The sequence below is a fragment of the Lethenteron reissneri genome, chromosome 23, assembly GCF_015708825.2.
Source record: "Lethenteron reissneri isolate LAM-NWPU_2019-01 chromosome 23, ASM1570882v1, whole genome shotgun sequence".
Taxonomy (NCBI): Eukaryota; Metazoa; Chordata; class Hyperoartia; order Petromyzontiformes; family Petromyzontidae; genus Lethenteron; species Lethenteron reissneri.
In genome coordinates, this window is record NC_083801.1 from 10,465,585 (window position 1) to 10,480,374 (window position 14,790).

At 46.9% G+C, this 14,790-nt stretch overlaps 1 protein-coding gene across 3 annotated transcripts; it reads right to left on the reverse strand.

Moving 5' to 3' along the window:
* Nucleotides 1–1,537: 1,537 nt before the first annotated feature.
* LOC133345953 (uncharacterized) lies at nt 1,538–11,985 on the reverse strand. Of its 3 annotated transcripts, none has more exons than XM_061557103.1 (9): nt 11,834–11,985; nt 10,407–10,500; nt 8,746–8,970; nt 6,977–7,062; nt 6,094–6,163; nt 5,673–5,719; nt 4,429–4,546; nt 3,357–3,552; nt 1,538–2,681 (listed from the first exon to the last, which is right to left on the reverse strand). In XM_061557103.1, the coding sequence occupies exons 3-9, from the start codon at nt 8,927–8,929 to the stop codon at nt 1,868–1,870; spliced, it is 1,515 nt and encodes a 504-aa protein (XP_061413087.1). In that variant the 5' UTR covers nt 8,930–8,970; nt 10,407–10,500; nt 11,834–11,985; the 3' UTR covers nt 1,538–1,867. The 3 variants fall into 3 exon arrangements, with proteins under 3 accessions (XP_061413087.1, XP_061413089.1, XP_061413088.1); XM_061557105.1 differs by lacking the exon at nt 11,834–11,985 and adding an exon at nt 11,654–11,672; XM_061557104.1 differs by lacking the exon at nt 11,834–11,985 and adding an exon at nt 11,267–11,285.
* Between the last annotated feature and the right edge of the window lie 2,805 nt (nt 11,986–14,790).

The following is a 14,790-nucleotide window of genomic DNA, read 5'->3' on the forward strand; positions in this document are numbered from 1 at the left end:
CGATGACTGAACCGCTACAGAATCGAGTGCAAAGGAATCGATTTTTTTCACAGGATTAATATCGCGTATTGTTACACTCAAAGCCACGGACATGCATTCTACACACATCACACGAGACACAGGAGCGTCGATATTTGCACACTATTCAAGACCAGGAATACCAAATCGTTACATCAGGATAATGAATGATGGGACAGGAAGCTCGGTACAAACAAACATTACCACTTCCGCCACCATTAGCATGAACATCATCATTTTCGTTATCGCAACCATCATCATCATCACCAACCCCCCAAGAACAACAAATACAACAAAAGCCCCCCACGAATCCCAATTCCCATCGCGTCCCTGGCCACCACCCCCCGCCAGTACGAGGAGGGTTGAGATCCAACTCGGGTCTGTCTTCATTGATCAGCAACATCTCCTTCAGTCATGTTAACGACATGGCGATAATAAATTATCACAACGATGTTAATGATGGGGGTGATGATGATATAACGAAACCCGTGAAGGCAATGACGGTGGGATCAGTGATTATGATGACCGCGTAGGGAGGGCGATGTTAACACCGTTATCGATGGAATCGATGGGATCGATGACACCGATGTTGATCACGACGCCGGTGGGGATGGCGTTCATGATCGTAACGATGGGATGAAGATGTTAACAAGGTGAGTGGCCGAGAACCGGCACGTACCCTCGGACCAAACACGAACTCCGTAAACCCTTCAACACGTACCGTGTACCACGTATACGGTCACATCCTTGGGCCTAACCCGAACCCTTACCCAACCCAAAGTCTTTAACTCGAACACAAAGCCTCTTTAGCCATGGCGCTAACGCTTGACCAAGCCCCTGGCCCTGAGGAGGGCAGCAGCGTGCGGGGTCCGCCGTAGCCGCCGTAGCCGCCTCACCTGGGTCTCACCTGGGTCGAGCTTCAAGTCCCTTGCGCGTCTTCTTCTCACCGGGCCGCACTCGTGACGTGGGCTTACAAACGCCTCGCTGCGCATGCGCGAAGGAGTCCACGCGACGCGGGACAAACCCCGCCCATCCGAGTCTAAGCCCCGCCCCTCCACATCTAAGCCCCGCCCCTTTACTCCACCCGTAAGCCCCGCCCCTCCACCCCTAAACCCGGCCCCTCCACCCCTAAGCCCCGCCCCTCCACCCCTAAGCCCCGCCCCTCCACCCCTAAGCCCCGCCCCTCCACCCCTAAGCCCCACCTCTCCGCACCTAAGCCCCACCCCTCCACTCCTAAGCCCCGCCCCTCCACCCCTAAACCCCGCCCCTCCACCCCTAAGCCCTGCCCCTCCACCCCTAAGCCCCACCCCTCCACCCCTAAACCCCGCCCCTCCACCCCTAAACCCCGCCCCTCCACCCCTAAGCCCCGCCCCTCCACCCCTAAGCCCCGCCCCTCCACCCCTAAGCCCCGCCCCTCCACCCCTCGACCGCGGCTTACGTAATTTCTCTTGACAATCCGCCACCATGCCCAAGCAGCCCAAGGCAATGTTTACAATTGAACAAATACATTTAGTTGTATGTCCAACTGGATGGCTTTTCGTTTATTATACAATATATACAACAGTACTGCGATAGGTAAAGAGAACATAGAGTAATAATATATTTTTTGTAACAAAAAATAAAGTCAAGCCCCATATATGCATGGCTTTATTAAGATATGAAACCTTGAAGTGCTAATACCATATTTATATTTAAAAATAAGTTTTAAAACATCAGTATTAGTTTTCATGTTAGCAGCCATTCTGAATTTGTATAATATCGGTGGCACTTTCAACTGTAAACCGCTTAATGTGAGGATTAATAGTTATAAAATGCTACACATTTTGCCTTGGGAATAAAACATAGTGGACTAGCATATTGTAAATCTTCCCATGAAGATGGGTTTGGCAGAGATGCTCACAGTCCCTGTGTCATGAATCCCCCCAATCAGTAGCATCTCCATTTTCTGAACAGTCCCACCTATGAGATCTCCAACCTCACTTCCAAGGGCCGAAGTTCCCACACCTTTGCCGTCCCGGAGAGACAGGGTCTCGCCGACTGTCTTTGGCGATTTGAGCTGCTTTTCACTGCCCAATGATATCCCTGAGCAGTGCACACTTATTCCATCTTCTTCTGATGTAGAGAGAGTACGTCGCATATTTTGGCAAGCAGTCGAGCATTTGGCACCTCTTGGATCCATCTGTTCACCATCGTTGATTTCGGATGAATCCCACTCTGGGGGGTAATAAAGAAAGGGATAACTGACAGATTTGGCTCTGCCATTACTCGGTAAGCCGTTTGTGGATTTCTTAACGTGTTGCCCTCCACACTCAGCCATGTCCACAAATGAAAACGCTCCTGCCAGGTCCAACCACCCGTGCTCCCACACGCTCCCTGGATCGAAGGCCCGACACTCGTAACTCGTGGTAGAGATGTTCCAGGTTGAACCGTTGCCATTTGGATCTCGGTCGAGGAAAGACACCAGAGCATGCTGGGCCATGTTAGGAGGAAGCTCTTCATTGGGAGTTGTCCGCACCTTTCTCCAGGCACTCTGCTTGAAGCGGTAGAGCCATGCATCGCCCATGACACGGCTGTTGCTCTTACCACCAAAGAGGAACAGCGCACCGCCGTCACATCCACCAATCATGCACATTGCGTGATGGTGCAGCTGGCCTGGATCAGACCTGGTGCATGATTCACCCACACACATAGACACGTGTACACGCACATGCATGGACTTTGGGATACAATTGCATAAAGAAGCATTAAATTCTTGATTTTGCAGTATAACATTATGAACAACATAATTTGTAAATTGTAAAATAACTGACTTTTAATACTTTTGGTGCAAAGTTCTGCATTGTAATGTCTGGACAATTACTGGTTGGATAATTTAATATTAGGAGGGAAGTTGGATTATCCAGAGAAGCCCAGGCATATAGGTAGCATTTATAAGTAAGTACACATGGTAAGCATGTAATGACACACTGCCAAGCAAGTTAATTTAACAATTTAAGATGACAATCCATTGTTTTTGTTAATGGAGTTTTTACTGTCTTTTTTATATTACTTTAATTTCACCTTTTTTTACTATTTTGTTTACTTTATTCTCATGAATGTTACATTGTTGTATAATTCCCGTATACGTCGCATATATATCATGAATGATTACCACACACATGATTCGATGCAAGTATTGTAAGCATGTAAGAATCCATTTAAATAATTGAATTGAATGCTTTGAAAAAACAATTCCTGTGAAAATCTTGTTCACATATTTTAATATAACGCACTGAACATTCATTAGCTCATTTAGTGCGATGCATAAACACGGGTTTCGATTCACAGAGTCACTGTACCTGGCCGTCAGCCTCATCCAGTACTCTGCACTGAAGTCCCATGCCCAGAAGTCGTCAAGAACACGCAGGCGCTCGAGCCCGCCGTACACGAACATGCGGTCGCGCCAGCAGGTCGCCGAGTGGGCGCACCTCTGCCCAGGGCTGCCCCCATTGCCCTTCGCCTCTTCCGTTGAGCGGCATCGCCACACACGGCTCTCTGTGCCCACACGACCGATCATGCCCAGGCAGCCCTGTACATCTGAGTATCGCATGCCATGTTCCCACGGCCACTTGGAAGTGAGCTGACCCAATTTGCAAACAATTTGGAAAAGGGGTTAGTCTTGAGTTTCCACGGCAATCCAATACTGGGCCTCTTTTCCACTGGCACATCCGAGCCGAGTAAGCGTGAGTCCTTCACGGTACAGGTGATGATTGCCAGTGCCTATTGGCCATGCCGGGCCGAAACTAAACCATGATATGCTGGCCTCTCAAGACATTTAAATCTGGCTAAGGTCTGAGCACTACGCGGGGCTGGGCTGATAATGCATTCATTTCATCTGGCGTCAGTCCAGTACACTTAAATATAGCATTATCACATCATCTACACGTGACTCGATGCGTTCGTGGCGTACACTGTCAATGGCACGGCTTGGAAATCAACCTGGGCCCGGGTGCAGCACGACTCATTTGTACAGTAGGAAATGTGTTATTGGCCCAAGCCAATTTAACAGGCCCAAAACCAGTCGTGACGTCATGGGGTCAACACATGAGAGACATGTGGCCAATGCAAATATGTACCCTTGATTTTTACTTACACATAGGCACAATGCTTCACTTATTTTACCTAACGTTGTTTATGAACAGTATATCAGAATGCAAAATATTGTAATGTATAAGCAAAATATTAAATAGAGAATTTTTTTCCTCAGCTGTGGCTGGAAAAAAAATTTAAGCCACGTTACGGTGACGTGAATGAATTCTGTAATGGAATGCACTGATGACAACCGTGCAGTACTACTTCGCTAAATATAGATACACGAGCATTGTATTTCATGTCGAGCAAGCACAACACTGTTTCTCTCAAGCCTCTTACCCAAGTCAAGTTCCCAGAACTCGCTTGTCGGCCCCATCATGTCACGGTGTCCACCGTAAACGTACATGCCTGCACGGTGAACCACCGCCGTGTGGTCACGCCGGTTCTGCGGGGCTGCCTAAATCACAAAGATAAAAGCCTCATACACTTTTGGGGCAAGTGCTCTTAGCTAGCAACTATGGATGGCCGGCATGGCATACGTTGGCGGTGGTGGTGTGGCCAGCACGACTCGCGGCTTGGGCACAGGCCACACACGTACCAGTGTATACACCACACATCAAGAGAGGCTGTTGCGACTGTCCCGGGCTCATTGGCCCTGGGCATCACCTCCATTTCGTGTTTGTTTTATTTGTCCCCACATTTGTCCAAAGTGCCTTAATGAATACAATTTTTATATTTATTACATGACACCAAAATGTATAGTTTTATAATATATGCTTACACCCTAGCTACTGTGTATATCCGCGTTCTTTTTGAGACACAATGTTGAAATTTTTTATTAAACTCTAGAATGTAAAGCATCTTGAGATGTTTTTGTATTCGGTCACCAAAATGGAACATTTAAAGTCCACATCATTCCAGGTCCAATGATCCCATATTTTTGCATTCATACTACCCATTACATTTGTATTATAGTCCAACTGTAATGTGATGGTATGTATTAGTGCTCATTCAAATATTTCAAATGCTTCAGTTTGCCCCCAGGTAGTTCAACATACATATAAACATAAAAAATTAACCCGTAAAAACAAAGTTTTTCACTATAAATCCTTTATATGCGTGGCGGCTAGAGTCCTCTCGTCCTCTGGCGTGAGATGGCTGCCACCTACGGGTCAGATGATTGTCTGCCAGCATTAAGAAATTGGTAATTAAATATAGAAAAAAAATTCCCTAAACAGTGTAAAATTTTGAAAAAAAAAATTCACGAAAATTAATTGTCACGCACAACGAGTCTGTGTGGAAAATGTCAGCTCGATTGGATCACGGGAAGTGGGTTAAAAAAACGACCGAAAGATTTGCACGGTCATAAGCAAGCAAGCAAGCACGCAAGAAAGCAAGCAAGCGAACTTAATATAAAGGATTTAAAAAGAGACACATTGTTGAAATGGCTTCTGACTTTGTTGTATAAAGAAGAAATGGTCGTTTGTTTGGTATACAACTAATACATTAAAAGTTCAGTGAAGTATGAATGCCTGCACTGGCCAAAAAGGAGACTGCATCGACTAGAGACTAACTACCCTTACCTGAGCTTTCAAGTCAGTTCCTTTAAATTCTTCCCAACAACACTCGTCTGCAGATATGAACACAACAAAACATATTTTGAGTACAATTCTCTAACATGAATGGCAATAACTGTAAAACTGTGATTTTCCCTTAATGTCAGTTGTGGCCCAAATGTTTATAATAGCAGAGACCCTCAGGCTTAGACAAATAATAAGCCTGCGGAATAGAGCTTCAAAATAAAATGGCACAAATGCAAGTAGCTTTGGACAAATGTTTTCGTGAAAAAAAATCTCTGCCCAAATGGGGTAATGTAAAGCGCCTTCTGAAAACATGGCCATGTGATCTGAGAGTGCCCTGAGATGGTGATGGTTGTCGCATATTCAGAAAATGCAGATTTTACTGGTTTTGCATTTGTTTAAGAGATAAATGTATCAAACTTACTGATGTTGTAGTCCCACAGAGGCGTTTGGTCAGTATCGCATAGCAATCCACCAAACAGGTAAAGGTGGCCCTGTAATTTAGAGAAAATCATTCATTATAGTCGTATAGCAATGCTCAGCATTTGTACAAGGTGGCAATATAAATGTAGTAAAGTAATACAATGAGTGGGATTTATCTATTAATATAATTTCTGAGCCTCATGATGTATGAACTGTGTAAGATTCAATCTTTATGGATGCGTATGTTTATGTTTTGATTTACTTCCAAGCTGTTAAGCTGTATTCATTGCAATGTTGAAAGAAATATTTTTTTATTGATTAGGGACAATGTACTGAATCGTGAAGGGGCAATTTGCAATTGCATACGCAATTTCGATATACGCATATTTATAAAAAATATTTCCCCAAAAAATAGTGAATCTCAGACCTCTTTTTCACAAGGCCCCAGCATTGGGATGTTTTTCCATTTCCATTTTAAGTAGTGTTTTATATGTGGAAGGATACGAGAGTACTCAGAAATTGCATATGCATCTAAAAAAATGTCTCAAAGGTCCACACAATGGCTGACGAACCCATTTGTTGTACCGCAATCTGCTGGCCAACTCAAAGACCAATGCGTTTTGGAGTTTCAAAATCTCTCTGTTTCTCTGACCCTTGCCTCCAAAGCACTGAATTATAGGCATGCACCACCACAACCAAATCGAGTGCATCTGAATATATGACCAGAGGCAAAATGTTATAAACACTGCATGACCTCTGCTTGCATTTGTGTGAAAAGACAAGCATTTTTGTTTTGCGATATAGTATTTCTCAGATGCAATGAGCCAAATTGGTAAACAAATTTCATCCGTATATATGACCATGTGGCTGTGCTGATACCTTACCTGTGCTGCAACCATCGTGTGATCATGCAAAGCCGGTGCCGCAAATGCCTGCGTACGTTCATCTAGCCTCTTCCACGTATTTTTACCTAGGTCAGTCGAGACACACATGCCAAACATATTAACCACAACCATCATAAGCTTATCACTGCAGTTTCTGAATAGCGAAGTATTATTTCAGAGGCAAAAGGTTTTTCAATTCAATTAGAGTTGAAGTCCAATTTATCATGTTCCACAGGGGAATTTTCTTTCATGGTTAGTGTCTGCTGCACAAACCTGTTAAGAGTGTAGATGCAAATCAAGTGTACAGAATTATTTTCTATTACTCCTGTCAACCGTACTGTGGGTAGCTGCTCCACAGCAAGACGTGGCATTCCACTTACTTTCCTCACATAGCTCAGTTTTGCAACTCCCTCCAGCTCTCCTTGCAATTTCATATAACCCTTCTCAATTTAAGAAACCTGTCAGCTCTTAGTTATCACCCTTACTTTAGCCTGCATCTCAAAACGCAAAACAACCAGGGGGAAACAGTCACAGAGGAGAACAAGATGAAAAATACCATTCAGAATCAACGACTACACACGTGCTCTGGATGCCTAGCAATCATGATGTCTGCAGACGTTTTGGCGGTTTCCATTACAGACCTAGAGCCTCTGCTTCAATCAATAATGTTTGGCCTCAAGGCAGGTTTGGGGCTCAAAAAATGTTGTACTTTACCATTCCATAACATTTGACCCTTTCCTTTTAATGTCCACGTTTCAACTATTTCTACTCAACTAGCAATGATTTTCGTCTGTCTCCAATCGGTGTTCTCCCATCCATTCTTCCTTCCAGTACTTGAGCAGACAGCCCTGTCCTCTCACAATGTGCCCAACGAAAATATCAAACAGTAATAGATACAGATGCAGCCCTGCATTTGCTTGCTCATGCCACGATTGGTGGAAAGGTCTCCACATGAAAGCTCTGTACATCCCTATCTGACCTATTCTATCCTTTCTAGATTTGAAGCTTTCGTGACTGCAAGGATTAATATTCTTAGGTTTTTTCGGTAAAGTCACGTAGGTAAAAAATGTAAATTAATAAAAGTAAAAATAAAAAATAAAATAAAAATCACGACGTTTCGGAGGCAACACAAGCTTCCGTCTTCAGGTGGAACCGTCACAGCACGATTGCTGTATCAAGTTGATTTTACTTTGATTAATTTTAAGTTTTTTACCGACGTGACTTTACCGAAAAAACCTAAGAATATGAATATTCTATCCTGCTGGCCGGACTTTTTGTAAGAGGTGTGAGTACCCACACTTTACCCAACTGCATGCAACCTTCTAATCGACGAACTGTAGTGTACTGGGTGGACAGAGGTGGGGGGGGGGGATTTGGAAATGTGCACTCTTGTTTCCACTGCAGTGCCAAAACAGCGACATGTGGATTGCAAGGCCAGTGTGCCAACCATTACACCACAGTAGCATCATGCCTATTTGTCCACATTTATCCTTCCACATTTCAGTGTTATACTTCTGTGCTCACTAGGTCTTTTCCCATAGGTACAGCCTTCCTTCAACAAGTTGCTATTGTTGCTACCCCTGTCCGCGTACAATACTACTGGACATCTGTGAAACTATTGGACATCTGTGTAAAAGAGCTTTATAGCTCATCGGATTCCTCCAGTATGAATAGAGATTCTGATTCCGAAATACAGTACCTCCCACGTTTTGAATTGGAACAATAAGGCTTTCAGTGAGCAACTGCGGTCACGATAACAGCACAAATACCTGGCTCGTACTGCCAGAGGTCTGCGAGTGAGTGGCGCGCATCCCTGCCCCCGTGCACGTAGAGTAGGCCCTTCCAGGTGGTGCACGCATGTTTGCTGCGATGAGTGGGTAGCCTCGTGTCCCCTTCTGCAGGGCCCACCACCTCCCAGCACAGGAAAGTTGGCGTCCCAGGCTCCTGCAGCATGGCTCCTAAGGCCGCCGCCGCCACCACCACTAAACACGGACCTAGAGATTGGTTAAGATGCACAAACTTCAGTGAGATCAAAAGTTTTCTTTTTAAGGGAGACACCCAGTAAGCATGCAACGTTGGCAGCGTTAGACAAACGTTTTCCGAACATTCCATGTTTACTAAGCTTGGACCTATGTAAATCATTTAAACGGTCAAAGCATCTGAATAAGTTAACCGATCATTGTGAAATTGAACATTTAACAAATAACAATAAATGATTAATAGACATTTCAAGAATTCAGGTGTGAAATGTAAAAGTATAACATTTTCGATGAACATACATTTTAGTGTGAATATACTTTAAAAGCAACACGCCAATGTGCCGATCACATGTTTCATCTGTCTACGAACGTCTACAACATCAAGCATCAGACACATGGGCATTGACAACGAAAATGGAACAAGTTGAAAAGTGTGCAAAGAAGCATGGAGAGGTGCATTTATTTGAATCATATTACAGTACTGAACACTGAGAGACAAAAAGGGGAACACATGGATCAGATCGCATATGGGGCCGTCCATAAATGACGTCACGCGATTTTGGACGATTTTTGACCCCCCCCCTCGTCACACGGCGTCACAAAAAGTCAGACCCCCCCCCCCCCCGCCATCAAATATGACGTCACAAAGCTCTGCCCCCCCCCCCCCCCCAAAAAGAAAACATGATTCAAATCGCTTTAAACTATTGTCATTGTAGTGCATATTTTAATGCGGCGCTGCACTCTGATGTTGTAGGAGAAAACATTTATTAAAAAGTCTATTTAATTAAGGAGAACGTGTCTTTATTTAAAGTTGCGCATTTTGATGTGACGTCACATTTCTCAAATCCCCCCCCCCCCCCTCGTCACAAATGTCTGACCCCCCCCCCCCCAGGTGCGTGACGTCATTTATGGATGGCCCCTATACTATATGGTACAAGGGACACCGAGGATCAAAAGAGCCTTTGCGTTTTAAAACCTTTCTATCAATAATTACCCAAAGCGTGATTACGGTAGTCTGGGAAGGCGTGGGGAGGGCCTTAATTATCCAGCAGTGGATCGACAGTTCAGTTTGTTGCCCTTCCCCCGCACACCTCCGATTAGCACGGTTGGAGAAGTACGGTGCGAAAGAAGGTCAACATTCAGGACATACATAAAAGGCCGTTTAACCTAGTTGGATAAAGTGATTCGATCACTTATCGGGAGAGGCCGCCTCTCCTTATAGATGTGACTACGGGTAGATCGTAAACAAACCACAAAACAAATAGATTACTAAATAACAGAGTTGCGTAAAGTGCTAACTGTTTATTCCTCGGCTGTCACCCAGCCGAGAAACAAACACGATACCGTACGATATCGTATCATCACGTATGCACATGCAAGGTGGCCAGGGGATGGCAATAACGAACATCGATGGATTGTTGAATCGATCTGTGCGGGTGCGTGAGCGTTACCTCCTCGTACGCTTTCTCTGGATGCTGCTCAATCATCAGCTGCGGGCAGTCTCTCACCAATGGATGTGTCCAAACATCCCTCTTGAAAACGAATCTTGAAAAATCGGTGAACAAAAAAGCATATTACATGTACTGTATTATCACTATTACATAACCTGGACAACTGTATTCTGCCCACACCTTACTACCACAGAGTCTTCTATGGTAATACATGATTCAGTATACCTGAGTCAAACATACTTTCCATACCTGTCAACTCATGAGGTTTACCCGCATTCTTGTACAGGGAAATTGAGTTTTCATGGCCATACGGCGCACAGCCGTTTCAATAGGGGCAAAAAAACAGGTTTTTTTTGTCAATTCGTTTGTGTTTCTCCCTTGTGATGGGACTTCATAGGATGAACTTTGAGATGTATAAGGGCACGGGGTGACAAGGTCTTAATTGGTCTGTAATGAGGTAGGACACTGATAAGGGGTTGACAGGTTTGTATTATACAACAACCCAGCCATCACCACCACACGCAGAGTCGCTTTGCTCCCCTCTCGAGTTTGAGTCAAAGTTGGAAGCAATCGTCAAAAACCCCGCAGATAAGAGCACAGAGATGACACACACACACGCACAACATTCACAGAGCTAGAAGCACACACACCGGCTAAGCGTACCCCAGTAACAATCATCATCATCACAACATTTTTGTCTTCTTGGTTCTTTCGGTAAAGTCACGTGACTTTACCGAAAGAACCAACCAAGAAGATGAATCTCTGCAGTCACGAAAGCTTTAAATCGAAATTCAACATTTTTGTCAATACACTTGCCGAATAGTGAAGAGGCCCCCCACGCAGCTTTGACCATACTTCACCTCGCTGGTCACCGCGGGTTGTGTTGACTGAGACAGCTAACGGCACCCGGGAATTCACAGATGTCGATCGCCACCGACGTTCTTGTTCGCGCAGCAGCTCGAGTTGACGGCGTCTCAGTGCGCTAACCGCCGCGCCACCCATCGCTACCAGAGCCCCCCCCCACCCACCTCTCACCCCATCATCTCCACTGCTTCTGTGTTAGGGCTGAACGCAACACAACAACAACAACAACCCCCCCACCACCACCCCCATTAAACTTTGACAGACTGTTATAGCGAGCACCCATGAAGGCCGGCACGGCACACGAGCGGGCGGTGGGTGGGTGGCCAAGCCACCACGCCCGGCCGCCTTTGTCTCCCTCGAGTGTCGATGTGTTGCTTACACACCGAGCCGAGTCGATCTGTGTGTGTGTAGAGGGAGAAGGGGGGGGGCCTTGGTGCGGGTGCAATCGAACTCGAGTCGGCTGGGTTCGTGGTCGTGTTGGGAGTGGTGGGTGGGGGGAGCGCGCCCTAACCGCTGCGCCACCGCTCCCCACGGCACAAGCGACGACACTTCGTCGTGTTTACCTCGAGTCGTAGTGGAGAGGGGGGGCAGCAGCAGCAGCAAGCAGCAGGATGGAGGCCGCCCTGCTGCTCCCTCCCTCGGCTCCTCTGCGTCGTCCGCTCTCGGATCCGCTCGAGAACGACGACAATGCCGCCGCCGCCGCCGTCGCTCTGGCGGCCACCAGAGGGCGCCATCGTGGACACTCGTCGAGGGCAAATTTTTGACTCGAAACTTTCGTGGCTGCAGGAATTGACTTTGTTGGTAGGAACCTCCTGGTTACACCAGCCCACAGGGGGATTGTTGTGTCCGTCAGTCGTGCAGGGAGGGGCTGGGTGGGGAGGGGCAGGGTGGGGAGGGGCTGGGTGGGGAGGGGCTGGGTGAGGAGGGGCTGGGTGGGGAGTGGAGGGTGGGGAGGGGCTGGGTGGGGAGGGTGGGGAGAGTGGGGCTGGGTTGGGAGGGTGGGGGGCTGGGTGGGGAGAGTGGGGAGGGGCTGGGATGTTGGAGAGGGGCTGGGTGGGGTGGGTAGGTGGGAGGGTGTGGAGGGGCTGGGTGGGGAGAGTGGGGCTGGGTTGGGAGGGTGGGGAGGGGCTGGGTGGGAAGAGTGGGGCTGGGTGGGGAGGGTGAGGAGGGGCTGGGTGGGGAGGGGCTGAGTGGGGAGGGTGGGGAGGGGCTGAGTGGAGAGGGTGGGGAGGGTGGGGAGGGGCAGGGTGGGGAGGGGCTGGGTGGGGAGGGGAGGGGCTGGGTGGGGAGGGTGGGGCTGGGTGGGGAGAGTGGGGCTGGGTGGGGAGGGGCTGGGTTGGGAGGGTGGGGAGGGGCTGGGTTGGGAGGGTGGGGAGGAGCTGGGTGGGGCTGGGTGGGGAGGGTGGGGGGCGGAAGGGCTGGGTGGGGAGGGTGGGGCTGGGTGGGGGGTGGGAGGGGTGGGGCTGGGCGGGGAGGGAGGGTGGCGCTGGGTGGGGGGTGGGAGGGGTGGGGCTGGGTGTGGAGAGGCTGGTCACCCCGTGGTGCCCTTATAAAACTCAACGTTTAACCTACTCACGCCGGCTTGTGCCCGCCCTCACAGTCGGGCATATTTGCGGAATACACCACGCCGCCGTTGACCCTGGCCATTGACCGAGCAACCCAACGTTCCTACCAGCTCCCTCCGCAGGAATGAGTTAATCTTGGTTCTTTCGGTAAAGTCACGTAGATAGAAAATTAAAATAAATGATAAATAGATTAAAAAAATATTATTAAAATTTCTATTTTATTTTTATTAGAAAATAGAATATATTTTTTTAAATAAAAAATTCATTCAAATTTATTATTTTTATTTCTATTTTATTTTTATTTTCTATCTACGTGACTTATATCTTTAAAATGTATTTTACATTTTATTTTTATCGAGGACACAAGCAGAGAGGATATTCCCCCGGGGTCTTGCAGTGATTTAGGCGACAGCCACATTTGTGGAGAAAGGAACGAAACAGGAGGAGGATTTCTCCACGCATCTGGCTGTCGCCTGATGCAGCTCGTTTCAATTACTGGCGAAACGTCGTGCTCAGATTGTAAATGTTTGTGGCTTTGCTCTCCAACACACCGGTGTGCTGTACTAATACCGAATTGGCCACGTTCTGTTTAATTGGCTGTGTCGGGTGGTGTTGGGTTTAACGACACATTTATATATTTACGCGATCTAACCCAAAAAAAATCTATACATTGTACTTTACATTATTGTATGGTTAGTGATGTAGCTTGTGAGAGGTGGGATTTGTTACAATTCGTTCACATTTCTGTCTGTTGAGTTTCTCATCAATCACAGAATGTCCTTCCTTGTGTTGTTTGAAACTGAAGGTTTTTGAGTTGGGCTTTAGAGCCAATTAAATGCTGTATATCGAATAATACTATTGTCACAGCAGATGACAAAACAAATTCAGTCATGCTATGTGGTCGCTGTGCATGTTGTGTTCTTTGTGTGTTCTAAGCATGATGTTAGCGAAGGGTTACCTACTCGCGACATTCCACGTGGTGCTTGCTGACCGTGTGTGAGAACGACCCAGGACATCTGGGACGTTGGGACCAGCGTTTGTCCAACGATTCGAACCCATACCCAACGTTGGGCCAGCAAAAGGAGGCATATTTACTGGGTTTTGTGCATGTGTGGCTTGTGTTGTTGTTCACTTTGTAGGTACACACCAATCCACGTGGCATCATTGCATTGTGTATGTTGTATACGTGTTTGTTTTACGGCTATACACGATTCTAAGTGCTGTAAATGTGTACGTACACACGTTGCATATGCACGGTGAGTGTTGTGTTATTTGTACGTTCTGTAAGTCGGGTTAACGAACATTGCGAATGTGGTGCGTGCACGGATCACTCCACGTGGTGTCGCTGTGTGTTGTAATCAACATGTGTTGTACATGTACATGTCCCGAGTGATGTGGTACCATACAGCTATGACATGGATCGTAAAAATCGTCACTCACGAAGAGAATCCAACAAAAAACTCACCAAAGCGTGCAAAGAAACATGATTCGTGCTTGTGATTACGTTAACATACAACCCAGCGCATGGATTAGAAGGCAAGCAGGTTAAGCACAGCAAGTATAACTGTTCAGAACATAGATAACTTGGGCTGTGTCGCTAGATACGATGGGCAGATGGTCAAGATTCATCTCGCAATGACGACCAAGGAACGAGAGCGCGTGAGAGAGCAAACGACCTTGGAGGAGATGGAGCGATGGAATTAGCTCGTGCACAGCCACCAAGTGGATCATTATTACATCGCAAGATTTTGGGGAGAATTGTGGCGAATTGGAAAGACATCCAATCCTCCGATGGGGGTTTTCCCTTTGGCCGAAGAATGATAAACACCGGCATGTAAGATGTCTCGCGTGGAGTGTGGACGGATCCCAGCGGCCACGTGCGCGGTGCCCACTTCACTCCACGTGGTGTCGCTGTTTATGAATGAGCGCGTTTCGTTACAACTCCACAAAGCCGC

Bases quoted from the DNA above. Each gene is read 5' to 3' on its own strand.
- LOC133345953 (XM_061557103.1), bottom strand. From the start codon at position 8,929: ATGCTGCAGGAGCCTGGGACGCCAACTTTCCTGTGCTGGGAGGTGGTG. The intron at 7,063-8,745 runs GTATTTGTGCTG...CGACTGACCTAG, and splicing joins CCTCTGGCAGTACGAGCCAG to GTAAAAATACGTGGAAGAGG. The intron at 4,547-5,672 runs GTAAGGGTAGTT...TTTGTGATTTAG, and splicing joins GAACTGACTTGAAAGCTCAG to GCAGCCCCGCAGAACCGGCG.